General features: G+C 45.0%; 1 protein-coding gene across 3 annotated transcripts in view; it reads right to left on the bottom strand.

Annotated features, from left to right (window-relative positions):
* PIGG (phosphatidylinositol glycan anchor biosynthesis class G (EMM blood group)) overlaps positions 1-21,131 on the bottom strand; it is a 44,254-nt gene extending 23,123 nt beyond the window's left edge. Inside the window, exons 1-5 of one of the 3 annotated variants that reach the window (XR_014023294.1) lie at positions 20,623-21,121; positions 19,607-19,812; positions 13,670-13,879; positions 12,192-12,380; positions 11,233-11,374 (exon numbers count right to left, since the gene is read on the bottom strand). Coding sequence is in view for 2 of the 3 variants with exons in the window: in XM_081304184.1 (XP_081160310.1) it covers positions 11,233-11,374; positions 12,192-12,380; positions 13,670-13,879; positions 19,607-19,812; positions 20,623-20,776 (901 nt within the window). In the remaining variant the exon portion in view is untranslated. Of the gene's footprint in view, positions 1-11,232; positions 11,375-12,191; positions 12,381-13,669; positions 13,880-19,606; positions 19,813-20,622 lie in introns of all 3 variants that reach the window. The other 2 variants (XM_081304185.1, XM_081304184.1) reach the window with 2 other exon arrangements.
* Positions 21,132-27,266: the final 6,135 nt, after the last annotated feature.

The raw sequence follows: 27,266 nt of genomic DNA, 5'->3' as shown, positions 1-27,266 counted from the left end.
CCAGGAGATCGTGAGGAAGATGGCGGTGAAGGGAGTGCATCACCCCAGTGCGCCGCATCACTGTGCGGGAGAAAGACGAGGTGAAACAGCTGAAGGCTATCTTGTTGGGAATTTCCAGTGAAATTGAGGTGCTCCAGAATCTAGTGGACGGATTTCCATCGCGCGCGGTTCGGCTGCGGGGACTCGGTCACGGGCAATTTCTCTGCACGGAGGGTCGCATTGCCTGATCGGCGGACCGCCCCGCAGCTGGAGTCTGCGGCGCGCGCTGGGAAGCGGCGAGGTGCTGGAACGGGGGTGCAGCGATGCGGATTCTGGGGGCTCCTGCCAGTGGTGCAATGGCCGTGCTTAGTGCTGAGTTCCGGCTTTGAGACAGAGGAGATAAGTGGTCCAGTTCGGTTCTCGACACCGGTCAGACCACGGAGGAGGACAGCAGCCACCATCTTGGAGAGCTGATGTAATCATCCCTGTTTTCTACTGATCTCACCTCATTCAGCTACGGAACAGGTGATTTCAGGCTGGTATTTGCCTGCGTCTCGCAAACAGATCGCTCAGGCTCGGGGCTGGAGAACCTGTGGAGAATACTCCTTGGGGCTCGCTCCTGGCAAGGCGTGCGCCGGGCTCTGAGCGGCCGGATTCTGGTTCCCGGGGCTGCTTTGGCCCAGGGCTGGGGAACCTGCGGAGACTGCGTGTTGAGGCCAGCTCCAAGTGGAGCGTGCGCTGAGCTTGGGGCGGCTGGGTTCTGACTCCCGGAACAGTTTTGGCCTGGGGCTGGGGAGCCCGCGGGGACTGCGTCTTTGAGCCGGCTCCCAGCGGAGCGTGAACCAAGCTCGGAGAGCTTGGAGCGGCTGGGCTCTGGCTCCCGGAGCTGCTTTGGCCTGGGGCTGGGGAACCCGCGGGGGTCGCTCCTTGGAGCCTGCTCCTAGTGGACCATGCGCCGGGATCGGAGAGGCCGGGTTCTGGCTCCCGAAGCTGCGTTGGCCCAGGGCTGGGGAACCTGCGGTGACTGCTTCTCGGTCCGGGTCCTGCTGGGTGCTGTGGGGGCCAGGGGGGCAGAGTGGAGCTGCCGCCTGTGCCCAGAGCAGGCCAAGTGACCCGCCGGCGTGGTATCACGACAACCCAACTGCAGCTGGGGCCGAAGAGAGTAGCTGCCCACGCCTAGAACAGGACCAGCGACCCGACAGCGCGGTAGCCAAGTCACCCCATTTGGAGTAGGGGCTGTGCAGAGCCGCCATCTGAGCCTGCAAGGTAGGCAGACCTGCGACCCACTGGCAGGACAGGCCCCGTAGCCTGCCAGCATGGGGGACACGTAGCACCGAGGCAGTCACGTCACACTAGTTGGAGTGGGGGTGGAGCAGAGCCGCTGCCCATGTCCGGAAAAGGCCCAGCGACCTTTTGGAGAGGCAGTCAGGTACCCCCATTGGGAGTGGGGGCTGAGCAGAACTGCCGTCCGAGCCCGCAAGGTAGGCAGACCTGTGACCCACCGGCGGAACAAGCCTAGAGGCCTGCCAGCGTGGTAGACACGTCACACCAATTGGAGTAGGGGCCGAGCAGAGCCGCCGCCCACATCCGGATCAGGACCAACGACCCGAGGGCGTGGTAGTTACGTCACCACAATTGGAGTGTGGGCAGAGCAGAGCTGCCACCCGTGCCCGCAGGGTGGGCAGACCTGCGACCGACCAGCGTGGTAGACAGATCACCCTAATTAGAGGAGGAGCACAGCCACTACCCGCCCTGCAAGGGAGATTTCCCAACTATACAAGAGCAATATAAATAAATAGGGGGAAATTTTCAAAAACACAACAGTTTCACCAAGCAGAAAGAAACACGAGCAAAGGGGCTAAAAGCATGCAATGGAGGAAGGATAGCATCTTCAACAAATGGTGTTGGGAAAACTGGAAATCCATTTGCATCAAAATGAAACTGAATCCCTTTCTCTCGCCATGCACAAAAGTTAACTCAAAATGGATCAAGGAGCTTGATATTAAATCAGAGATATGGCGTTTGATAGAAGAAAAAGTTGGCTATGATCTACATACTGTGGGGTCGGGCTCCAAATTCCTCAATAGGACACCCATAGCGCAAGAGTTAACAACTAGAATCAACAAATGGGAGTTACTCAAACTAAAAAGCTCTTTCTCAGCAAAAGAAACAATAAGAGAGATAAACAGGGAGCCTACATCCTGGGAACAAATCTTTACTCCACACACTTCAGATAGAGCCCTAATATCCAGAGTATACAAAGAACTCAAAAAATTAGACAATAAGATAACAAATAACCCAATCAACAAATGGGCCAAGGACCTGAACAGACACTTCTCAGAGGAGGACATACAATCAATCAATTAAGTACATGAAAAAATGCTCACCATCGCTAGCAGTCAGAGAAATGCAAATCAAAACCACCCTAAGATACCATCTCACTCCAGTAAGATTGGCAGCCATTATGAAGTCCAACAACAACAAGTGCTGGAGAGGATGCGGGGAAAAGGGTATACTTGTTCATTGTTGGTGGGACTGCAAATTGGTGCAGCCAATTTGGAAAGCAGTATGGAGATTTCTTGGAAAGCTGGGAATGGAACCACCATTTGACCCAGCTATTCCCCTTCTCGGTCTATTCCCTAAAGACCTAATAAGAGCATGCTACAGGGACACTGCTACATTGATGTTCATAGCAGCACAATTCACGATAGCAAGATTGTGGAACCAACCTAGATGCCCTTCAATAGATGAATGGATAAAAAAAATGTGGCATTTATACACAATGGAGTATTACTCTGCATTAAAAAATGACAAAATCATAGAATTTGGAGGGAAATGGATGGCATTAGAGCAGATTATGCTAAGTGAAGCTAGCCAATCCTTAAAAAACAAATGCCAAATGACTTCTTTGATATAAGGGGAGTAACCAAGGACAGGGTAGGGATGAAGAGCTTGAGAAGAAGATTAACATTAAACAGGGATGAGAGGTGGGAGGGAAAGGGAGTGAGAAGGGAAATCGCATGGAAATGGAAGGTGATCCTCAGGGTTTTACAAAATTACATATAAGAGGAAAGGAGGGGTAAGAGAAGAATAATACAAGTGGAAGAAATGATTTACAGTAGAGGGGGTAGAGAGAGAAAAGGGGAGGGGAGGGGAGGGGAGGGGAGGGGAGGGGGATAGTAGAGAATAGGATAGACAGCAGAATACATCAGACACTAGAATGGCAATATGTAAATCAACGGAAGTGTAACTGATGTGATACAGCAATCTGTATACGGGGTAAAAATGGGAGTTCATAACTCACTTGAATCAAACTGTGAAATATGATATATTAAGAACTATGTAATGTTTTGAACGACAAACAATAAAAAAAAAAAAACAGGAGATCCTGGAACAACATATACCAAGCTCTAAAAGATAATCGATGCCAACCAAGAATCTTATATCCAGAAAAATTAAGCTTCAAATTTGACAATGAAATAAAAACCTTCCATGATAAACAAAAGCTAAAAGAATTTACAGCAAGAAACTCTGCACTTCAGAACATTCTTCGCAAAATATTCCAGGAGGAGGAAATGAAAAACAATAATGAAAATCTGCAAAGGAAAGAACTACAGTAAAGGAAAAACCAAGCAAAGGAGAAACCAAGTTAAGCTAAATACCAAAAATAACAAAAATGACTGGTGATACAAATCACATCTGAATAATAAGCCTAAATGTTAATGGCCTAAACTCACAAATAAAAAGACATAGGCTGGTAGATTGGATTAAAAAAAAAAAAAGACCCAACAATATGCTGCCTTCAAGAGACTCATCTCATAGGAAAAGACACCCACAGACTGAAGGTGAAAGGTTGAGATAAAATGTACCATTCACATGGCCTATGTAAACAAGCAGGGGTTTCCATCTTCAAAACAAATAAAGTAGACTTCAATTCAAAGTTAATCAAAAGGGATAAAGATGGACATTTCATACTGCTTAAGGGAACTATTAATCAACCCGACATAACAGTTATAAACATATATGCCCCAAATAATGGAGCATCTATGTTCATCAATCAAACTCTTCTCAAGCTCAAGAGTCAAATAGACCACAATACAATAATTCTGGGTGACTTTCACACACTTTCTTCACCACTGAATAGATCTTCCAAACAAAGCTAAAAAAAGAAACTATAGAAATCAACAATACAATCAATAACTTAGACTTAACTGACATATATAGAGTATATAATCCATCAATGAGCAAATACACTTTTTTTTTTTTTTAAAGAGAGAGTGAGAGAGGAGAGAGAGAGAGAGAGAGAATTTTTAATATTTATTTTTTAGTTCTTGGCGGACACAACATCTTTGTTGGTATGTGGTGCTGAGGATCGAACCCGGGCCGCACGCATGCAAGGCGAGCGCGCTACCGCTTGAGCCACATCCCCAGCCCGCAAATACACTTTTTTTCTCAGCAGCATATGGATCCTTTTCTAAAATAGACCATATAGTATGCCACAAAGCAAATCTTAGTAAATAAAAAAAGTAGAGATACTACTCGACATTCTATCAGACCACAATGGAATGAAATTAGAAATCAATGATAAAATAAAAAATAAAAGATACTCCAACACCTGGAGACTAAATAATATGCTATTGAATGAACAATAGTTGCAAAAGATATCAAAGAGGAGATTAAAAAATTCTTAGAGGTAAATGAGAACACTGATACAACATATCAAAATCTCTGGGACACTATGAAGGCAGTTCTAAGAGGAAAGTTCATAGCATGGAGTTCATTCCTTCAAAGAAGAAAAAGTCAACAAATAAATGACCTAACATTACTTCTCAAAGCCCTAGGAAAAGAACAAATCAACCCCCAAAGCAGTAGAAGACAGGAAATAATTAAAGTCAGAGCTGAAATCAATGAAATTGAAACAAAAGAAACAATGGAAAACATTGACAAAACAAAAAGTTGGTTCTTTGAAAAAATAAATAAAATTGAAAAACCATTAGCCATGCTAACAAAAAGAGGGAGAATACTCAAATTACTAACATCCGTGATGAAAAAGGAAATATTACGACTGACACTACAGAAATACAGAAGATAATTAGAAATTATTTTGAAAATTTGGACTCCAATAAAATAGAAAATATCAAAGGCATCGATATGTCCAAACTAAATCAGGATGATATACACGAATTAAACAGATCAATTTCAAACAAGGAAATAGAGGATGCTATCAGAAGCCTATCAACTAAGAAAAGCCCAGGACTGGATGGATACACAGCTGAGTTCTACAAGACCTTTAAAGAAGAACTAACACCAATACTTCTCAAACTATTTCATGAAATAGAAAAACAGGGAGCACTTCCAAGCACATTCTATGAGGCCAATATCACCCTGATTCCAAAACCAAAGACACATCAAAGAAAGAAAACTTCAGACCAATATCTCTAATGAATATAGATGCAAAAAACTATCAACAAAATTCTGGCAAATTGAATACAAAAACATATCAAAAAGATAATGCACCATGATCAAGTAGGGTTCATCCTAGGGATGCAAGGTTGGTTCAACACACAGAAATCAATAAATGTAATTCATCACATCAATAGACTCAAAGAAAAAATCATATGATCATCTCAATAGATGCAGAGAAAGCATTTGATAAAATATAGCATCCTTTCATGTTCAAAATGCTATAAAAACTAGGGATATTAGGAACATACCTCAACATTGTAAAAGCTATTTATGCTAAGTTCCAGGCCAACATCATTCTAAATGGAGAAAAACTGAAAGCATTTCCTCTAAAAACTGGAAAAAGACAGGGTTGCCCTCTTTTACCACTTCTATTTAACATAGTTCTTGAAACTCTAGCCAGAGCAATCAGATAGACAAAAGTAATTAAAGAGATACAGATAGGAAAAGAAGAACTGAATAATCACTATTTACAGACAATATGATTCTAAACCTAGAAACCCAAAATATTTCACCAGAAATCTCCTAGAACTAATAAACGAATTCAGTAAAGTAGCTGGATATAAAATTAAAGGCATTTCTGTACATCAGTGACCCATCCTCAGAAAGAGAAACTAGGAAAACCACCCCATTTACAACAGCCTCAAAAAATACAATACTTGGGAATAAACATAATGAAAGAGGTGAAAGACTTTTACAATGAAAACTACAGCACACTAAAAAAGAAGTTAAAGAAGCCCTTATAAGATGGAAAGATCTACATTCGATAGGCAGAATTAATATTGTCAAAATGACCATACTACCAAAAGCACTAAATCAGATTTAATGTAATCCCAATCAAAATCCCAATGATATTCCTCACAGAAATAGAAAAAGCAATCATGAAATTCATCTGCAAAAATAAGAGACCCAGAATAGCCAATGCAATCCTTAGCAAGAGTGAAGCTGGTGGCCTTAATATTCCAGACCTTAAACTATACTTCAGAGCAATAGTAACAAAAACAGCATGGTATTGGCACAAAAATAGTCCTATAGACCAATGGTACAGAACAGAGGACACAGAGACTAACCCACATAACTACAGTTATCTTACATTAGACAAAGGTGCTGCCAGGCGTGGTGGTGCACGCCTATGATTCCAGTGGCTCAGTAGGCTGATGCAGAAGGATTGCAAGTTCAAAGCCAGCCTCAGCAATTTAGCAAGGTGCTAAGCAACTCAGTGAGACCCTGTCGCTAATAAAATACAAAATAGAGCTGGGAATGTGGCTCAAGTGCCCTGAGTTCAATCCCTGGTACCCCTGCCCCCTGCCAAAAAAAAAGTGCCAAAAATGTACATTGGAGAAAAGATAGCCTCTTCAACAAATGGTGTTGTGAAAACTGGAAATCCACATGTAACAAAATGAAATCAAACCTCTATCTCTCACTATGCACAATATTCAATTCAAAGTGAATCAAGGACCTAGGAATTAAACCAGAGACCTTGAGCCTAATATTAGAAAGAATAGGCCCGAATCTCCATCATGTCGGATTAGGCTCCAACTTCCTTAATAAGACTCCTATGGCGTAATAATTAAAACCAAGAATCAATAAATGAGATGGATTCAAACTAAAAAGCTTCTTCTCAGCAAAAGAAACAATCAGTGAGGTGAACAGAGAGCCTACAGAATGGGAGAAAATCTTTACCACAAGCACATCAAATAGAGCACTAATCTCTAAGATATAAAAAGCACTCAAAAACCTTAACACCAAAAAACCAAATAACCCAATCAATGAGCCAAGGAACTGAAGAGACACTTTTCAGAAGATAATATACAATCAATCAACAAACATATGAAAAAATGTTCAACATCTCTAGCAATTAGAGAAATGCAAATCAAAACTACTCTAAGATTTCATCTCACTCCAGTCAGAATGTCAGTTATCAAGAATATAAACAACAATAAGTGTTGGCAAGGATGTGGGGGGAAAGGCACACTCATACTTTGCTGGTGGGACTGCAAATTGGTGCAGCCAATCTGGAAAGCAGTATGGAGATTCCTTAAAAAACTTGGAATGGAATCACCATTTGACCCAGCTATCCCATTCCTTGGCTTATACTCAAAGGACTTAAAAGCATATTACAGGGACACAGCAATATCAATGTTTATAGCAGCACAATTCATAATAGCTAAATTGTGGAACCAGGGCTAGGGTTGTGGCTCAGCGGTAGAGTGCTTGCCTAGCACGTGCAAGGACCTGGGTTCGATCCTCAGCACCACATAAAAATAAATAAATAACATAAAGATACTGTGTCCAACTACAATTAAAAAATATTTTTTAAAAAATTGTGGAACCAACCCAGATGCTTTTCAGTAGCTGAATGGATAGGGAAACTTTGGTACCTATATACAATGGACATTACTCAGAATTAAAAGAGAATAAAATCATGGCATTTGCAGGTAAATGGATAAAGTTGGAGAATATAAAGCTAAGTGAAGCAAACCAATCCCAAAAAACCAAAGGCTGAATGTTTTCTTTGATATGAGGATGCTGACTCATAATGGCAATGGAGGGGGAGCATGGGAGGAATGGAGGAACTTTAGATAAGGCAAAGGGGAGGGAGGGGAAAGGAGGAGGCAAGGGGGTAGGAATGATGGTGGAATGAGTTAGACATCTTACCCTAAGTACATGTATGAAGACACGAATGGTGTGAAATACTTTGTGTACAATCAGTGACTTGAAATATTGTGTTCTATATGTGTGATATGAAATGAATTGCATTCTGCCATCGTGTATGACAAATTAGAATAAATAAATAATAAAAAAGGAAAGAACAGCAGTGGAGGTGATCATGTAGACCTAAGAGATAGTGCAGAAACACATTTCTTCTGCTTCCTCTGAACTGATTAGAAAAGCAATGATATAAAACTGTATGTATACCATTCTGCTGCCAGTTGCCAGCTGCCAGCAAACAGAAATGCAGCATGTCTGGCAGGGCAGAGCTGTCCAGGAGGAAAACACTGATGCCCTCCCAAACACAGCACACAGTGTTCACAGCAGCAAAGCAGAAGCAGCCGAGGGCCCCTCCACCAGTGAATGGGAATGTGGTATGTCCACACCACGGAATATGGTTCCACAACACAAAGGAACAAAGACCAATGAGCCTGGAGAAGCATTACCTTAAGTGCAGCACTGAGGCTACAATGGGACCGCTTCCCTGCATGTGACACATTCAGGAGGCCCATCCACAGACACCAAAAGCAAAGCAGGAACTGCCCACACTGGGGGGAATGGAGGGCAGGGGCCAAAAGCAAGGGGCCTCTTTTTGAGAAGATGGAAATGTTCTAAAATTGACTGTGATGACTCGCCCATCTCTGTGAAGATACTATAAGGCACGTAATATGGCTCAAGATGTGGCCAATGGGGGTTAAGAAGCACTTGCTGCTGGGAAGCCAGACAGAGCCACTATCAGGACCCAAGCCCGTTGTACCCACAGCACTCATGGACAGCTGCCACTGATTCTTTATATATATATATATATATATATATATATATATATATTTTTTTTTTTTTTTTTTTTTAGTTGTAGATGGACACAATACCTTTATTTGCTTTTATGTGGTGCTGAGGATCGAACCCAGGGCCTCACGCTTGCTAGGTGAGCACGCTACCACTGAGCCACAACGCCAACCCTACTGATTCTTAAATACAAGCCTTAGAGGTGAAATGTTGGCATTCTGATACACAATGACTCTAACATTCCCACATAAAGAATGCCAGCTTGACAGTCTCTTTTTCACCTCCTCCATGGCAAAGGCTGTGCCTGCTCCCTTTTGTTAATCCAGTGGTGCCCAGCACAGCAGCTGGCTATCAAAGGTGCTCAATAAACCCCTTTTGAGTGACCAAACAGTGGATGAAGGGAGGGGCCCTCTTTCAGATATGAGAGATGCACAATGACCTTGCCCAGGGTGTGGATGTGGAATCAGGCACCAGAACTGGGTGCTGTGGCTCAGTGTGTACACCAACCAGGAGGCAGGCTTTTAAGCTGGCACTGGGAAAGGCTGGGTTATAAGAGCCAGTGATACATCTTAGGGGCCAGACACCCAAGAGGAGAAAGCTATGAAGAGCTAGAAGCAGGTGGAAGCATTTCCCCAACCATTCCTCCCTTAGTTTGAAGATTCATTCATTTAGCAAATAATTCTTGGCACCTGTCACACATCAGGCAATGTCTGGGGCTCTTGGCATATAGTGGTCCTGCCCCCCTCTGGCTCAGTGTGAAAAGAGAAGGCAGATTGCTGTGAATCCCACAAACAAGCCTATAATGACAAAGCTGGTGAAGAATGATGCAGGGAGCACAGGGTGCAGTGGAAGAGCTGACAGGTGATGTAACTTAGACTAGGACCAAGGGGCAGGAGACCACAGGGGTGAGGACAAGGGTGTTGGCAGGTGAGGGAGTGCCTGCTGAGGGCAGAGGTAGGGTACATAAGCAATGGGGAAAGTGGCTAGGATGAAACAGTAGGGCTGGCAAGAAACCTTTATGGAATCTTTATCCTAAGTTCAACCACTGAAAGGTTTTATGTACAGGGAAATTTGATGGAAAGGAATGTGGAGAGTGAGGAAGAAGTGGGGCAAGAGGGACCCAAGTGGATAGTGGTGACATTTGCTGGCAGGGATAAGGAAGGACAAACTTGGGAGACAGTTCAGGTGTGAAGCTGCCACACTGGCTCTATCTATGAGATCCAAGTTCAGGGGCAGGGGAGCAGCTGGGTATATACAGTTTTGGAGGTCAGAGAGTGGAGGAAACCTGGCAGGTGTGGCCTATCTGTGGTATTTTCAACCACTGATGCAGAAGTGGACAAGCACACCCTTAGGAGCTAGGGCAGAATAACACAAAAAAAGCAGACTGCAAAAAAGATCAGGAACGAGGCTGAGCTAGCAACAAGGACTGAGAAAGAGAGCTGGGAGAAAAATCAGAAAAATGGGCAGCTCCAGGAGCTTTGGGGCCAGCATGACTGATATTGCAGGGTGGGTGAGACCAGAGTTAGAAACTATCCATTGGACTCAGCTGCATAATATAAATAATTGCTGCATCCACTGTGAACGTGTCAGTCAAGTTGTGGAGGCACAGGCCAGACCCATGGGGACTGACAGGATCGCAGGGTGGGTAGCCCTGAGGAGCTTACAGCACTGTGGGTCAGAGAGGGTGTCACATCAGACACTGAGAAATGGGCCTCAGCCAATCCTGCTCTGACTGCGTCCCCAACTGGCCGACACTGTTGTTCAATGTGTGGCTTTACACAGCAAATATATTTTTTAAAGTTTACGTATTCACATTTCCTTCAGTCATACATGCAGTTCAAATTTCTAAAAGCTGCTGGCAGGGTTTTTTTGTGGGTTGAGGGGTACTCAACCACTGAGCCACATCCCCAGTCATTTTTTGTATTTCATTTAGAGACAGGGTCTCACTGAGTTGCTTAGCACCTCACCATTGCTGCAGCTGGCTTCGAACTCGAAATCTTCCTGTCTTAGCCTCCCCAGCTGCTGGGATTATAGGCGTGTGCCACTGCACCTGGCTGCTGGCAGTGTTCTTTTAATAATTCCAGATACCCAGGCAGTAACATTCCAACAACAAAATTCCTATACAGTGTATTTGTATTTTAAGAATTACAGCAAGGGGTGTGAATTCCAAATCCTTACTGCCCCTCTCCCCTTAATTCTTATTCCATATGGCTTACGATATTTGAAACCTGTTTAGTTTTTAAAAATTAAAACCAGACAGTTTCACAATGTTAAACGCTGCTAAGTTCTCACCGGGTCTCCTTTCAAATGAAGAGCTGATTAGGATCAGAGGTGTGCTTACTTCCTCTGTGGAAGAGGCCCCATGACTCCCCGTCTCCGACATGCCGTGGTCCCCACAAAGAACCAGCAAACTGGGTGAGAGAGTCTCTCTCTCCTGAAAGGCAAGGGGACCGGGTCAGCTGCCATCACACTGCAGAGCATGTGTGATCCTGCCAAGGAGCAGTGCAGATTTTAGCTCTCCTTCATCAATGGGCACTCCTCAGCAAACTGGATTTCTTTTTCCATGAGCCTAGAGCCAGACTGAAGGGTCTGAGTCAAGTGGTGGCATGGGAGAAACACTGGACCAAGTGGAGCTCAGAGAGTGCAGGAAGGCTGTTTGTGGTCTCCCAAGCTAAGGATTTGTCATTACCACTTCCAGACTGTGAGCCCCAGGCACGAGACTCCCAGTTTCCTCATCTGTCAGTGGATGTATTAAGGACTGTTTGAGGATAAAACCCCAGCGTCCAGAGAGAGCTCTGAGCCACGTGAGGAGATCCCGTGGGCCTTCACTGCTCCTGTTGTGGCAGCCAGGCTCTGCTGGGCCTCTGCTGTGCCTCTGGCTGGCACCCACCTGCAGGCAAAGTGTCTACCCCTCTCTCCCTTTAATTCTCTGCTCACACTGTGCAGGTCCTCACAGAAGGCCATTTAAAACTATGGCAGGTTGTCAGAACAGGGGTGCCGCTCCCTCCGCCTGTGTTCTCCTTGGCACCAATTGCTTTTGAACATACTGGTTTCTTGGTTATTACCTTCTTATTTGCCTCTCCTGGACAGAATATGAGCTCCACTGCCAAAGAACAGTGAAATGGAAGGTGTTCAGGATTACTGGGAAGACTGAGCATAGCCAGGAGTGTGGCAGTCACTTAAGTAGGTCTGTTCTCTGAAGATCAGCAATGCTAAACCCATCCCCATGCGATGAGCCCCAGAAGTCTCACCTTGGACATCAGTGAGGTGTGAATCTTCATCAGGATGCTGTCCATTTCACTAAGCTTGCGCCCAATCAGGGGGCTGTTGGGCCCAGAAATGTGGCCAATGTGGTCCAGGCCCAGGTAGTGGAGGATTAGCATGTCCCAATCTCCTCTTTTTAATACTGTATCCAAATGCCTTGTGACGTTATCATCTACCTTTGAAGGGGAAATGTGCATGTAAATGGCTTGCCCAATTTTCCCTGCCAGGGAAAAAGCAGCCGCCATTTTAAAATCTAGGGGTTTATTTTACTTTAGGTCACAGGACTCATGGGAACTGAAAAGACAAAACACAAATCGAGACAAAACAAAAATCCTTATGTCATTAAAAATAAGTAAATGAACATTAATATTAGATTAAGTCTCACTGCTATTGTTTTTATTTCTCTAAGTTGTGGACAGGACATATCATCCAGATAATTTAAATGAGCAAGGGCTGATATGACAAAAATCTTTCTGTGGGATCACTGCTAGGCTTAACTAAAAGCTACCCAAAGGAGCAAGTTAAATTGTCCCCAAGTTGCCATGGGGTAACATGGGCAAAGGGCAGCTAAGACAGGACAGTACCCAGATTTAGAGTAACCAGCAGTCCCACGAGAAGGCTATTCTTGGAAGGAAAGAGACAGCACTTATGGGCTCTTGTTTCTGAAACAAACACATGATGGAGAGATTAGCAGCTGAGCAGCTCCTGACCTTGCTGGTAGCCTGCTCAGCCCTGACCCCTCAGCTAGCCCTTTCCCTCCCCCAATACATCTACTGCAGAGAGAAGGGTTCCTGTGCACAGGCATATACACTGTGGGAAGTGCATTACTGCTGGTAAGTAATGTGGTGCCTGCCCTGGTAGATGGGAAAGGGCATACCTTTGGAGAAGGTACCTGTGTGAGCAGGACCACAGATGCTCCCCAGCTGCGGCACACTGAAATCTGAGGCCATCTGACCCCAGCTGCCAAGATAGACATGCTGGTATACTGGTGCTCCTGCTCCTGGAGCCAACTTCTAGCACATGAGTCTAATCCTGCTCTTCCTTTGCTGGAGTATGCACCCCAGCATAGGCCAGTGCCCCTCAGGACCACCTGCAGAACCAAAAAGCTAGAGGATCCCTGGCAGTGGTGGAGTGCTACATCTGTGCTGTACTGGATGCTGCCTCCCTGTTCTGCCTGCTCAGGAAGCCCCCACTCACCCATCAGAGTCTGCCCTGACAGCTCCTCTGCATGGTGCCCTTCCCCACCCTCAGTGGGTGTTACTCTGTACATGGGCTCCGCAGACTTCTCCTCACACCCACACCTGGGTGCATGTCCCCAGTTGTGACTGATTACACGGATGAATGATGGTTGCAATTTCCCACACTACTCCATAAATTAATAAATGTCACATTCAAAATAACACTAGATGATGATGGTGCCAGGCTCTATCTAGGATGGCATATTTCTCTTATTTTAAAAACTGACCTCTGTATAATCTGACACAAAAAATGAGGTTGTTCCATCATATTCCACAAAATGCTTTGGAAATAACTTAACCCATGTTTCATCTCCATAAAAGATCACTCTCTTCCCAGCTGCTTTTGCTTGTCTGATCACACTGTCTTCCAGTAGTGCAGGAGAATTGAGGTTCCTGATGACATCTACAAAGCCAGGGAGGCTCCCTGTCATCAATGCCTGTGGGAGAAAACACTTTACAGTTAGACTGCTGAATCCAAAGGCACAGCAACAGAGGCAAAAGACTACCTGACAACCTGACAGGTGAAACAGGAAACTGGGCCTGCCCAATACTGGAGGCTGAGCCAATGTGAGGATAGTACCTGTGTGAAGCAGGGCAAGCACAAAGATACTGCTCAAAACCAGCCAACCCAATAATGCAGACCTGACTAAAACAAAGAGCATGACACAGAGCAATTCCTTCCCTGATAAGACAATAAAAGAAGAGGCTAGGAAGAGTCAGACAACAGCAGTGGCCAGAGAAGCCATGCGTTAGTGAGCTGAAACACCTCATGTGGCTAAGTATGTACTTAAGTCACGAACTTGAGTTCCACTCCAAACTCGGACAATCCAGCAAGTCTAACTATCTCTGAATGACAAACAGGAGGAAAGCCACCTATACTCATGACTCCTAGGAGCTCTCAAAGTGAGCAGGGCCCTTTGGCCACCATCCCCAATGTTGTGTCATGTTTACTGGAAGGAGAAGGTGGGTGTGACATATTCTTGTATCTTTCTAATAATGCAGAATTGAGTTAACAACCACCCCCATTTTTAGCATAGAACTTGAGGCCACAGTGATAGATCTCATGGTTTGGAATTACACAACCACCCTTGACATCATCACCCAGGGACCTGTGCCACAGAAAATAGGAAAATGGACAATTCCAACCAGTGTAGGAATTCTGCCAAGACTTCTTCAATAGCAAATAGATGTGAACGTGTGCGTGCGTGTCAATGGAGATCAAGCTGGGAGCTTCACACATGCTGGGCTAGAGCCCTACTACTGAACTACACCTCTTGCCAAAGAGAAATGTGAATTAACCAGACATCTGGAATGCCAGGGGGCTGAGCAAATACTCTCCCCCAAGAGTGATGGAAAACAGGCAATGTAGAGAATCAGATGTGACTGCGTTACTATTACTGTCCTTGATGCAGTTTGCCTGCAAACAGGATATTCTGTCGAGATATAGAAAGGCAACAGCGGACATGCTTGAAAACGAGGTGTCTGCTGTCCTTGGGAGGGCCTGCTCGCAAACGAGGGGCTCCTTCAAGGTTTAGATAAAGTAACAGCGGACATACTTGAAAATGAGATGTTTGCTGTCCCTGGGAGAGTCTGCTCGCAAACGAGGGGCTCCTTCAAGGTTTAGATAAAGTAACAGCGGACATGCTTGAAAACGAGGTGTCTGCTGTCCTTGGGAGAGTCTGCTCGCAAACGAGGGGCTCCTTCAAGGTTTAGATAAAGTAACAGCAGACATGCTTGAAAATGAGATGTTTGCTGTCCCTGGGAGAGTCTGCTCGCAAACGAGGGGCTCCTTCAAGGTTTAGATAGGTAACAACAGACATGCTTGAAAACGAGGTGTCTGCTGACCTTGGGAGAACTTGCCTGCAAACGGGATGTTCTGCCAAGTGGGCTTGGAAGGCGCTAAGAAAAATTTTTTATCTGTTCTAAACAAAGAGCAGAGCTCAGCATACTCCAGGCCGAGAATAGATTAGCCATGAGAAGAGGGTCACTTCTGATTAGAAAGTAAAACTTCTGTGTGCTATGTTTAATTAGCTGAAAGACCTGATTTATTGATGTTGGAAGGCTGCCTTCTTTGTTCACAATACTATAAAAAGATTACTTGTACACAATAAAGGACTTTTTTTCTGCTGCTGCTTCGCTTGCTCTGCTTCTTCTTTTTCTTTCTTTTCCCATGCTGACCTGCAAGTGAATTACTGCAACAGGCAAAAATATCAAAAACAACAATTCAAGAAGTCTGAAATTCACCAGAACTGTACAACCAACTGAGAAGCATGTATTCAAGAAAAACTACTGTACCTGTGGTTTCTCATAGGGCTGCTCCTGCCTCCTCCCCTCCCAGTTCTGTGACATGGCAACCATGAAGAACCTGACCTAATGAGACTGTAGAAAAGCCCCATGCCCAAGAAGTTGTGCAAACAACAGGGAAGGCCAACAACACAAGCAAAAGGCCAGCCAGACATTTAAAATGGGGATCTAGAGCAAGAGACAGTTATAGCTGACATTTTTAAGCTCCACATATTTCTGGGAATCCAGAGTGGTAGCAAGAACCCCAGTCACCTTCTCCTTCTCCCTGAGCAGGGAGCCCTACTTAGAAAAACAGTGACAGAGCAGGCTTGACTGAACAGTGCCTGTGAGTTCCAACCTACAAAGAGGGTAGACACCATACTGCATGATGTGCTTGGAAAAAAATGATAAAAAATAACAAAACAAACAAAACCCTAACCACAATTAAGCAGAGACATCATTTGCTGCATACTCTGGGGGAGAAAGACTGTACAGACTAGCTCAAACAAATTCGTACAGAATAAGAGCAACAACTACCACTACTGCTCCCAGCAAGGGGGTCAGAATTCAGATTTGAAGTAGGGTTGACTGGATATACGTTATCTGCTAAATCTCATCATATTGTATATACAAAAATATGTGTATGGCACTGTATGAAAATCATCTCAGCTCATTTAAACTCTGAATGCAAATTCCATCCCCAAATCCTACTCTTATAGGCAACCAGGGACTTGAGGTGAGTGCCATTTCAGATTCTTTCCTATATGCAAACAATCTCAAATTCTAGAAACATATCATGAACCTCTTTCCCCAGGAAATATACCACTTTATTTAAACACACTTTATTTAAACAGTTTCAAAGTGATCCAGTGTATGAATATACAACATATTTAATCAAGACCATCTTAATGAACATTTATTTTCCAATTTCCTGTGGAAGTGCCATTTGAGGTGAGGAACTGTAGAGGTGATATAGAGTTTTCTAGGGGAAAACAGAAAACTGCAAAGGCCCAGAGCAGAAAAGAACAGTGCACTTAAGGACCTGAGTCAGGCGTAGCCAACATGAAGGAAAAGCATGGAAGGGGGTGAGCAGCTTGATACGGATGGGGACAAAGGGAGCAAAACCACACAGAGCCTTGAAAGTTGGAGCTCAAAGAGGACAGAGGCTAAGCCACTAGAAGGTTTTAAGAATGGCAGGAGTGTGATCTGACTGAGCCATACTATGGGCAGAAGGAGGTGGGGGGAAACGTTTGTTGTCCTGGCTGGAAACCATGGCAGATGGACCACAGTGCTAACAGAGGAAATGATGGCCCAAGCTAGGGACACCCACCCACACCCACAATACCTCATAGCATATGTTCACCTCATTCCTTGTGAGGAACAGACACTACCAATCTTTTAATTTTTACAATGTGACAGACAGACCTGGTGTTATGGATTGTTTTTAATTTGCCTTGCTCTGATTACTAGTAAGGTTGAGAATTTTCTATGTTTACTGACCACTTCACATTCTTCCCTCATGGGTTTCTTTATGTCCTTCCCAGGTTTCCCCTGGATTGCCCATCCTGGATCTGATCCCTCCTTACATATCATGGACTAACCACCTTATTTGTTTTGTCTACTGTAAATAATTTTTTCAGTTTATCATCTGTTAGCAAACTTTTTTTGCCACATAAAAAGTGTCCTGCTTTCATACAGTCAAATCCTCTCGCCCTCCTTTTGTGGCTTTTACAAAGCCATTCCTTGCTCTCACTCTAGTTTGAATTCCCACTGATTAAGGACAACTGGTTCTACTTGGTCATCCCTTGGCTGTGGAGAATGCAGCTGGCAGCTGGGTTGCAGTTGCAGCCCCAAGAAATCTGAAGGAGACATCCATCTGTCATTAATGGTGTTGCTGTGGCTTTAGGAGGAGTGGACTCTTGACTTCTCAGAACTAGGGAAAGCTATGCAAACACGCTTTAAAGAGGACTTACTTTGTCATTCTATTTTTCAGTACAGTTGTAGGACACCAGAGGCTCTAGAATCAGACAAATAGGGCCATGCTCAGTTCTGATGCTGTGATTTTACCTCCATGAGTCTCTACTCCCTCCTCTGGAAATGGAGCTGAGCACAGTACCTTTCTCACAGGACCAACTCATGGGGCTCATTTGAGGGGAAGCCAACATGCTGGTCTGGACAGAACCCAAAGCTTGCAGAGTACTTACACATTTTCTCAAACTGGAGTCTCAATAACATTTTTATTAAAACAATAAAGGAGAAAAGGTTCCTTCCACAGTTCTGACAGGGCTTAATCTCTGAAATAAAGACATCAGGTGAACAGGAACCTGACACCTTTCTTTTAGCTTTGACAGTACTTTCTGCTTTCAACAGAAGAGCAGCTTCTGGGAGACTGCTCCTGAGCATGGTGATGCAGATGCCCTCCCTCACCCATCACTCCATCACTGTCCCCCTTTTCAATTCCTTTCACATACTTATATTTTCTGTCTTTGCCATTAGAAAGTAAGCTTCAGAGACTGTTGCTGTCTTGCTCTCCACTGAATCCTTCTAGTCTAGAACATGATGAGGTGTGTAGCAGCTGCTCAGTATCACTGAGTGAAAGACATACCACATCCCAAGGTGGCAGACAGCATGGGAAACTCACAGACAGAGTCATGGAATGATACAGCACTTACCTGCCTTCAGTCCTAAACATTTTCTTTTTCTATCCAGTGGACAGATTTACTGAACACCCACAAATACTGCCTCCAAGTCTTAAAGCAAGTAGCAGCTCATTCTGATCCAGTCTTCGAACTTACATTATCAATCAGACACAGATTTTATACCACACAGCATGCAGTACAGCCACACTCAATGCCTCAGTTTCTTCTACCCCCACTCCCATACTCATTCTACCAGTCTCCGTTTGAATGTCATTTCCTCATACAAGCCCCACACCCACATTGGGTATCACATTCTATTCTTTTCCATCATGTGCTCATCACACTTTAACACTTTATAACTGCACATTTATTTTATGCTTATTTGTTGAATAGAATGTCTATGTATCTCTCCAGAGACTAAAAGCCCCAGGAAAGCAGAGATACTAACCTACCCCCAACGTATCCCCATCACAATATCAACATATGATAATCTATAGATAAAATTTCCTTGGGCTGGGGATATGGCTCAAGCAGTAGCACGCTCGCCTGGCATGTGTGCGGCCCGGGTTCAATCCTCAGCACCACATACAAAGATGTTGTGTCTGCCGAAAACTAAAAAATGAATATTAAAATTCTCTCTCTCTCTCTCTTAAAAAAATAATTATTAAAAAAAATTCCTGAGACAATCAATAGAGTTTTATGTTTTTATTTATCCATGATTCTTGGGTAAAGCACTAGGTACTTGAAAACCACTCTTACCAAGATGAATGGGTTTATGTAGTAGAATTGTGAGGGCAGATGATACAGTTTGATCTTATGTATTCTGCAATTTTGGGCAAGTCAAATAATTATCTGAGTTTGCTTTCTTATGCATAAAGTCAAGATTACACTTGACAACTCAAAACTCTCCTTGCTGGGTTGTAACTAACCCATTGATGATTAAAGAGAGTAGGCTACAGAGAAGGATATCTCTTGGGCTGGCCTGGTTGATCTGGATTTAAATCCTTTTTACTTCCCATGATGCCTGAGCTCTGGCTACTTGACAAGGGACACAAATCACAGGTCTCAGCTCCACCCTGACTGTGAAGCATCGTTAATGTTCTATCACCCCAGTAAAACTGACAGCACCAAACTAATTTTCACTTAATGGAAACTGGGACTCCAAACAGAGGACTACAGAATCCCTGTAAGCCTTCAAAAGAGCCAAACCATGATTTATAAAAAAAATCAAGTCAAGCTTACCTTGATTCGAGGCATAGTCACTGTGGGTGGCTTTGCTTCAGCCACAAAACTGTGAGATGCTCCTTTTTCCACAAGATAACTTGTGTAGGGCATATACTTCACACCCTTTGACCCAAACACAAAATCATCTCTTAAGGCGTCTATCAGCACAATGACAACTTTATTGAAGAGAGGAGGTGGTAGCTTGGTCCAGTTGGAACGGGCTCCTAAAAGCATTTGAAAGAAAAAAGGGAAATTACAATTTAAACTTACCATTTAAGCGCCTTCAAAACCTTGCTTCTGTCTGCTTCTCCAGCATACAACCTGTCCTATCTGTGTATGGCAACCCAAAAGAAGGGCTGTTCTTGGTAGGCAGTGCTGGAGAGAAGAAGGTGTTGATAGTGAGTAAGCACAGGGAGCCCCAATAATAAGCAGTGGATTGCCCTTAGTATGGCAAGGAGTAACTGGGGCAGGGGAAGTCCCTACATGAAAGTCCCTGAGTGTCCCATTCAGGAACACTAACCTTGACCTAACGATGGGTGGCCTTGCAAACTGCATTTACATGGCCGGTGGCTGGTATTCTGTGGACCTGGTCCAGAACCAGGGAGCTTTTACCTAGTGGGTACTGCTGTGTAGGTGAGGGACAGGAAGGGGCCTGATGCAGAAAGGCCTTAACTACCGTGGTCTAAAAACAAGGGGTGGGGGGGCGGGCTTGGGATAAAACAGAAAACGTGAGGGATCAGCAGCAATGTGACCTATTCGGAAAAGTTGGGGGGGGGGGCTCTGGATGGGCAGAGGGAGGGATGGAGCCTGGGTACGCGGAGCTGACTGTGGTAATCCAAGGAAAGTGGCGGAAGGGTCGGTGGCAGTGGGTGCCAAAGTTGTAGGGCACTGAAAAAGGCACCAGGGCGGTAAAACCGGTTTCTCGGGCTGGGGACCACAGGGGAAGAGAAGCCCCTCCCCGGAAAACGTCGGGCTCAGGGGGAGCGTCCTCTGCAGGAAGCAGGGCCGGGGGACACTGGCGAAGGGATCCGTACCAGCAGCAGGCTCGGGCGCCGGGGGCTCTGCTCGGTGCTCGGTCCTGGAAGAGGAACGAACGGGAGCCGGGAAGAATCCCCGCAGGAAGATCGCGACCCCAAGCACTTCAATCGCTACGCAGCTGGCAGCGAAGGCCCCGGAGCCCAACCGCATCGTGTCCACCCGTCGGGCTAGGGAACGGGCGGGACTCCACCGAAGTCTCGCCCAGTGACCGCCGCTCCCGGTCCGCTAGCGGCTTCTGAACAGGAGCCGGCGGACCTGACTGACAGGCGTCGCCCCAGCTTGGCGTCACCTCCGCCCGCGCGCCGGAAATACGCTAAGGGGCGGGGCTCCCGAGAGTTCTGGGGTTGCTTTTCCCACGGGTCTCCGCTCTCAGTACCGGCCCCCAAGTCATTGTCCTCTGGCAACGTCCTCCCTAGTCCCAGCGGGTCCGGGTCCCTGGGAACGCACCAGCCCCGCCCCCTGGCAACGCCCCCCAAGCACCACACCCTCCGCTAACGCCCCCGAGTCCGAGGTCCCCGGTAACGTCCCACGAGTCCCCGCCCATCCGGCAAAGCTCCCAGTCCCCGCCTCTGGCAACGCCTGGAGTTCCCCCCCTAACGTCCCCGCGAATCCCCGTCCCCGGCAACGCCCCCCAAGCACCACACCCTCCGCTAACGCCCCCGAGTCCGAGGTCCCTGGTAACGCCCCCAAGTCCCCACCCCCTGGTAACGTCCCACGAGTCCCCCTCTACGCGGCAGAGTTCCCAGTCCCCGCCTCTGGCAATGCCCGGAGTCCCGCCCCCGATAATCCCCGGCCCCTGGCAACGCCCTCGGGATTCCGGGTGTTGCCGGCTTTAGCCGCGTGTGTGCTGCCTGGCGAAGGCCTCCCAAAGGCTGACAGGTGACTGCTCGGCCTGCGCTTTTTTTGCCCTCGCATTCCTCGCTTCGTGCTGCGTGTGGTCCGCAACTCAGACAGGAGCCAAGAAACGCAGCCCTGAGTTTCTTGGGCAAGATTACCCTGAAGCTGCAGGCCCCCGCATCTGGCGACAGTGCTGGCTGAGGCTGGCAGATGAAGGCCCGGCATTTCGCCTCAGAGGGAGTCTGAGGCCATTGAGCTCCATGGCACCCTGAAATTAGGTCGAAGCCAGTCTCCATAGGCGACTACGCACCTGCCGCCCACGCCTAGGTGGTGCCTTGCTTTCTTCAGGCTCTGAGAGCCTTCCCTCCACAAGTCACACGGAACAAAACCTCTTCTGTGGTTCTGCTCCGGGACACCAGGCCCAAGGCCAGCTTGAAGTGTGTCATGGCACTAAAGGGGACGATCCTGCGACACGTATGTCGCCCTAGGCCATGAGCGCTGTAAGTAGCCTTCTACTTCTCCCCAGGTCGATCCAGCCGGGCGTGTTGGTGGTGACCACCACTGCGATGGCAGCTGAGTCTGTGTAGTTCTACGTGGACTGAGGGCACTGGTAGGCAGTAGAGCAAGTCCTGTATTTTATTTGTTTTTGTACATAATGTTTACAACTCAGTGAATTTGGGGTAAGATACACTAAGAAACCATCACCACCATCAAGGCTGTAAATTCCTCCTCCAAGGTTTATGGCTTTTTTCTTTTTCTTCTTTTTCCTTTTCATTTTTGTGAAAAAAAAAAAAAACGCATTGTAAGATCTACATTTTTGGGCGGGGGGGGGGGTGTTACTGGGAATTGAACTCAGGGGCACTCGACCACTGAACCACATCCCCAGCCCTATTTTGTTTTTTATTTAGAGACAGGGTCTCTCTCAGTTGCTTAGTGCCTCATAGTTGCTGAGGCTGGCTTTGAACTCCTGATCCTCTTCCCTCAGCCTCCCAAGCCATTGGGATTACAGGACGGCGCTACCACGTCTGGCTCGAAGATCTACTCATTCAGTGCATTTTAAATATGAAATATTGCCATAGGCACTATGCTATATAGTAGTAGAACTCACCTAGCATAACTGAAAGTTTGTACCTTTTAATTTATTTCTTTTTAATTTTTCTTCCCATTTATTCTTGTTACTATTATTGATTGGTAGCCCCCTCTGCCCACATATCTGTTGTTTTTGTATTGGATCCTCTAGTTAGGAGCTCAAGTATAGAAGTGTCTATCTGATTGGGTCCCCCACTTGTGTCCAGGAGCCTTTTGTCAAACAGGAAATTGACCTCATTAGAAGACCCTCTCCATGCTCCTTTGTTCTGGCCCTGCCCTTGACCTCCTCACTCATCACCTTGCCCTGGCTACCTAAGCTCTTCTACATTGACCCTAATCCCCACCTCTCAGAGGATACCCCAGCTACTGTTGGGAGTTGGGGCAGTGACTACTTACTTCAGGCTGACAAGGGGCATCATCAGAGTAACAGGGATATCCTTCTGAGGAAGTTCTAGGACAAGTGGGAAGCAGCAGGCCAATCCAGAGGCCAACACTGATGGTATATATCAGTGGGTCTGTTGATGGATCCATGGTAGAAGTCTGGAGGGATGGCCATTGGGACTCCATTTTATTGCCTTTACACGAAAGGAAACAAAGTGAATAAGCAAACTGATAATGTAAGGACCAAAAAGAAGAATAAACACCAGGGATGTAAGAGCCCAAGGAAAGGCAAAAAACATAAGGCAGCTTTTATGGCTTTGGATGATCTGTTGGACTGTGTCCAATAAGCCCTTTTCTGAAAATATTTTCTGTTTTAGGGTAAGAGTGTTATCTCTTCCCAAATAGTAGAAGTGATCAACTTTAGAATCTTCCACTGGGATGCTTCAGGGAGTAATAGGGTGTCCTTAGGAGAAACCCACCATTCTCTATGCTCTACTTGGTATCCCTACAGCCTGTTGAGCCTCTTCCATTGGGAGTTCAGAAGACAGAAAATAATTTTCCCATAGGAATGTGGCAATTGAAAAACCCTGTAAAGCAGGCTTTGCAGGGCTACATCTGCAGCCATATTTCCTTTAGCTATTATGTTCATAGTTATTATACAAACTCAATATGTTTTTACTCTTGTTAATTTTATTTTGTATTTTCCTTGTATTTTTTATATCGTCTGTTAGTGCCTTGCAAAAGTACAATTTCTAATATAACGACCTGAGTTAATTTGAGATGATAGGACATTACCTACAGAACAGACAGAATGTAATTCTAACTTTTTTTTTTTTTTTAAATATTTATTTATTTATTTTTTAGTTTTTGGTGGACACAACATCTTTGTTGGTATGTGGTGCTGAGGATCGAACCCGGGCCGCACGCATGCCAGGCGAGCGCGCTACCGCTTGAGCCACATCCCCAGCCCTTTTTTTTTTTTTTTTTTTTTTAAAGAGAGAGTGAGAATTTTTTAAATATTTATTATTTTTTTTTCTAGTTCTCGTCGGACACAACATCTTTGTTGGTATGTGGTGCTGAGGATCGAACCCGGGCCGCACGCATGCGAGGTGAGTGCGCTACCGCTTGAGCCACATCCCCAGCCCCCTAATTCTAACTTCTAGTACTTTTACTGACCCCCAGATAAATGAAAGGGTAAATCACTATAAAGTTATAAACATTAAAGTTAACCAGTACTCCTACCTTAAGACTGGTGAAACTGGTTTGCTAGATGTTTAAAACCTAAACTTGTATACTAAATTTAAGGAAGTAAAAGGGCCAAGAAAAAATAGCCAGTCTTACAGTGGTGCTGCTGCCTCCTGGCTGTGGAGGAAGAGCTTCTTAGTGAGGGTGGAGAACCACTCATGCCTGCACAGGGAGACAGCAGATGCATCAGTCATACCCTATTGCTTCACCTGGATCAGGTGAAGGCAGGCAAGGGAAATATTGATGCAAAAACCTTCAACAAATACAATAGACCAGCAACATATGAAGTGAATAATATGGGATTCATTCCAGGAATGCTAGGTTGGTTCAATAGTCAAATAAATTATAATACAAACCATGTCAAAAAAATTAGTGAAACCACATGATCATCTCTAGATGCAGAACACAAGTTTAACAAAATTTTACAAAGTAGGAAGAGAAATGATCATACTAAAACAGATAAAGGAAATATAAAACACTACATCATGCTTAGTGAAGGAAGCATATACTCTTTTGTCCTAAGGCCAGGAACAAGGTAATGAATCCACTCTCACCACTTTTATTCATCATCGCACTGGGGTTGCTAGCAAGGGCATTCTGGCAACAGAAGTAAAAGTATTTATATTGAAAGGAACAAGCGTAATTATCTTTAAAGATCATATGATCTTGGCAGGTGAGGGGTGGCAGAAAGGATAGTCAGTGTAGGTAATGAATGATTGGGCTGGGAAGATGGAAGCTGATTAAAAAGGAATGAAATATTTTTTTGGTTGTAGATGGACACAATACCTTTATTTATTTTGTTTATTTTTATGTGGTGCCAGGGATGAACATAGTGCCTTAGGCAAGCATTTTACCACTAAGCTACAACCCAGCCCCAAAAGGAAATGAAATATTAATACCTCTAAATTACTTCCTTTTCCCCCACCTGTTGCCAGGGTTACCTGTTGCCAGGGTTACCTGTTGCCAGGGTTACCTGTTTCCAGAGAATTGTTCCTCCCTACAAAGAGTTGTTAATTAATGCCCCCTGGGCTGCTTCCTTCCTGCCTGTACCCTTGTAAGGCTCCTTTCCCACCCGTGGATCATTTCCACTCCACTTTTTGGGCCAGCTAGGCAGGATGGGGGATAGCATGAGAACAAAGGAAATCTAAAATGGATAAAGGAGAAGGACACCCCCACTTCCTCAGACACCCAGTTCTGGGGCCCCTTCTCCTCAGAGAAGTGTTGCCACTGTCAATTTCTATATTAAATTTCTTTTTTCATACCAGGGATTGAACCCAGGGGCACTTAATCACCAGGCCACATCCCCAGTCCTTTTTTATGTTTTATTAGAGACAAGGGGTCACCAAGTTGCTGAGGCTGGCTTTGAACTCACGATCCTGCTGTCTCAACCTCCTGAGCTGTTAGGATTACATAGGCATGTGCCACCATGCCCAGCTTTCTACAGTCCACTTATATGGAAATATGGGCGATAACATCTCAAAACTGCTTCCTGCTGAAAAGGAGCAAAGTTGGGGGAAGTAACCCAAAGTTCTTGTTCTCTATCAGGTGGGATGTGGACAGTTAAGGGCATTCAGCATCAGAGCAGTCCTGAGGTACACAGTGGAAGATGGCAGGTGACTGGACAGGGCATTCATAGGGCAGGGATCATCCTAAGACAACAATAAAGACAGCAAAGCATTACTTTTTTTTTTTTTTTTTTTTTTTTTTTTTGCAGATAATTAGCACAAAAAAAAAAAAAAAAAAAAACAAAAAAACACCAGTATTTCAGCCAGTCTCTGAAAACCATAAGGACAGGAACTCATAATCTTATCAATAAAAAAACAGACCAAGTTCATCAATGTGGGAGATTAGGAAATTTGTAAGTCTATGAAATCAGGCTCAAATTAACTCAGGACAAATTTGTGACTCTTGTGATCATTATTATTAGGCACTCTCACTCAAGAACCCTTCCTTTGTAGCCTTCAGCTTTACTTACTTTTGGTAGGCCTGACACAAGTGTACGTTTTACATTATATTAAAAAAAAGTTTTTCCTTTTAAATGTCCATATAGGACCCCAACCCATCCTGGCAAGCGGCACCACTGGTAAAGAAAAGCTTGCACATGTCCACAAGGGTGATGATCTCTGAGGAATCTCAGCTGACTGTTAGGAGTAGATAGAAACAACGAGTCAGTTTGACCAACTTGGTCTTAAACACCTGGCAGTTTTGCTGAAAGCTCAGTCCTTGTCCTTGATGCCAATCCAATAACAAAGACACAGTTTTGAGAAAAAGGAAAAAGGTTTATTGCTTTGCTAGCAAAGGAGAAACACCAAGGAGTCCTGTCCCAGAGGCTGTGATTCTGCCCATCAGCAGGAACAGGGAACTTTTTAAGAGGTGACTCAAAGGCTATATTCCATGTGTTCTCTGTTAGAGCTGTAATTCACTTGTTAATTTTGAGGAGTTTCTGAGATCTTCTGGTACCATCCCCAAAGTTTGGATTACTTCTTTCCTATGGTGGTGTGTACTCAGGGACCAATAACTCTGCCTAGGATGGGGAAGAAAGGTAAACATTTTCCCTGAGATTAGGGTGGGAGAAAGATTAGGGAGAAGCAAGGAGAGAGGAAGAGGAAAAAACAAGACCATTTTAAAAATAAGTTGCAATGTCAAGAGCAGCAAGAGTTGTATTCAAAGCATTAAGTGGACTCCTGTTACACTATCTCTATTCTATCCTTTAAATAAAACTTTTTCTATGGTTGCCTTGGTATTTCTCCTGTGTTCACTCTTCAAAACTGGGGATGAAGTAGGACAAACAAGGAAGGACACCAAGAAATAGCAGGTAGCAGGTTTATTGGCTGCAGTCAGATTCAAAGGTGTGTTTTTTTTTTTTTTTTTTTTTTGGTGTGTGTGTGTGTGTGCATGCACGCTGAGGAATCAAATCCAGGTCTAAGTGCATGCAAGCCAAGCACTCTACCAACTGAGCTATAGCCCTAGCCCCAAAGGGAGGCTTTTTGCCTCTACCAAATCACCCCTCTGAAATCCCGAGTTTAGAAAGTTTTAGAATTTTATATACCCAGTGTGTAAGGGAAGGGGCTCAGAGGCTCACAATCTG

The sequence above is a fragment of the Spermophilus citellus genome (assembly GCF_964194105.1).
Source record: "Spermophilus citellus genome assembly, chromosome: 8".
Lineage (NCBI taxonomy): Eukaryota > Metazoa > Chordata > Mammalia > Rodentia > Sciuridae > Spermophilus > Spermophilus citellus.
This window is presented reverse-complemented; position numbering and strand designations above follow the sequence as displayed.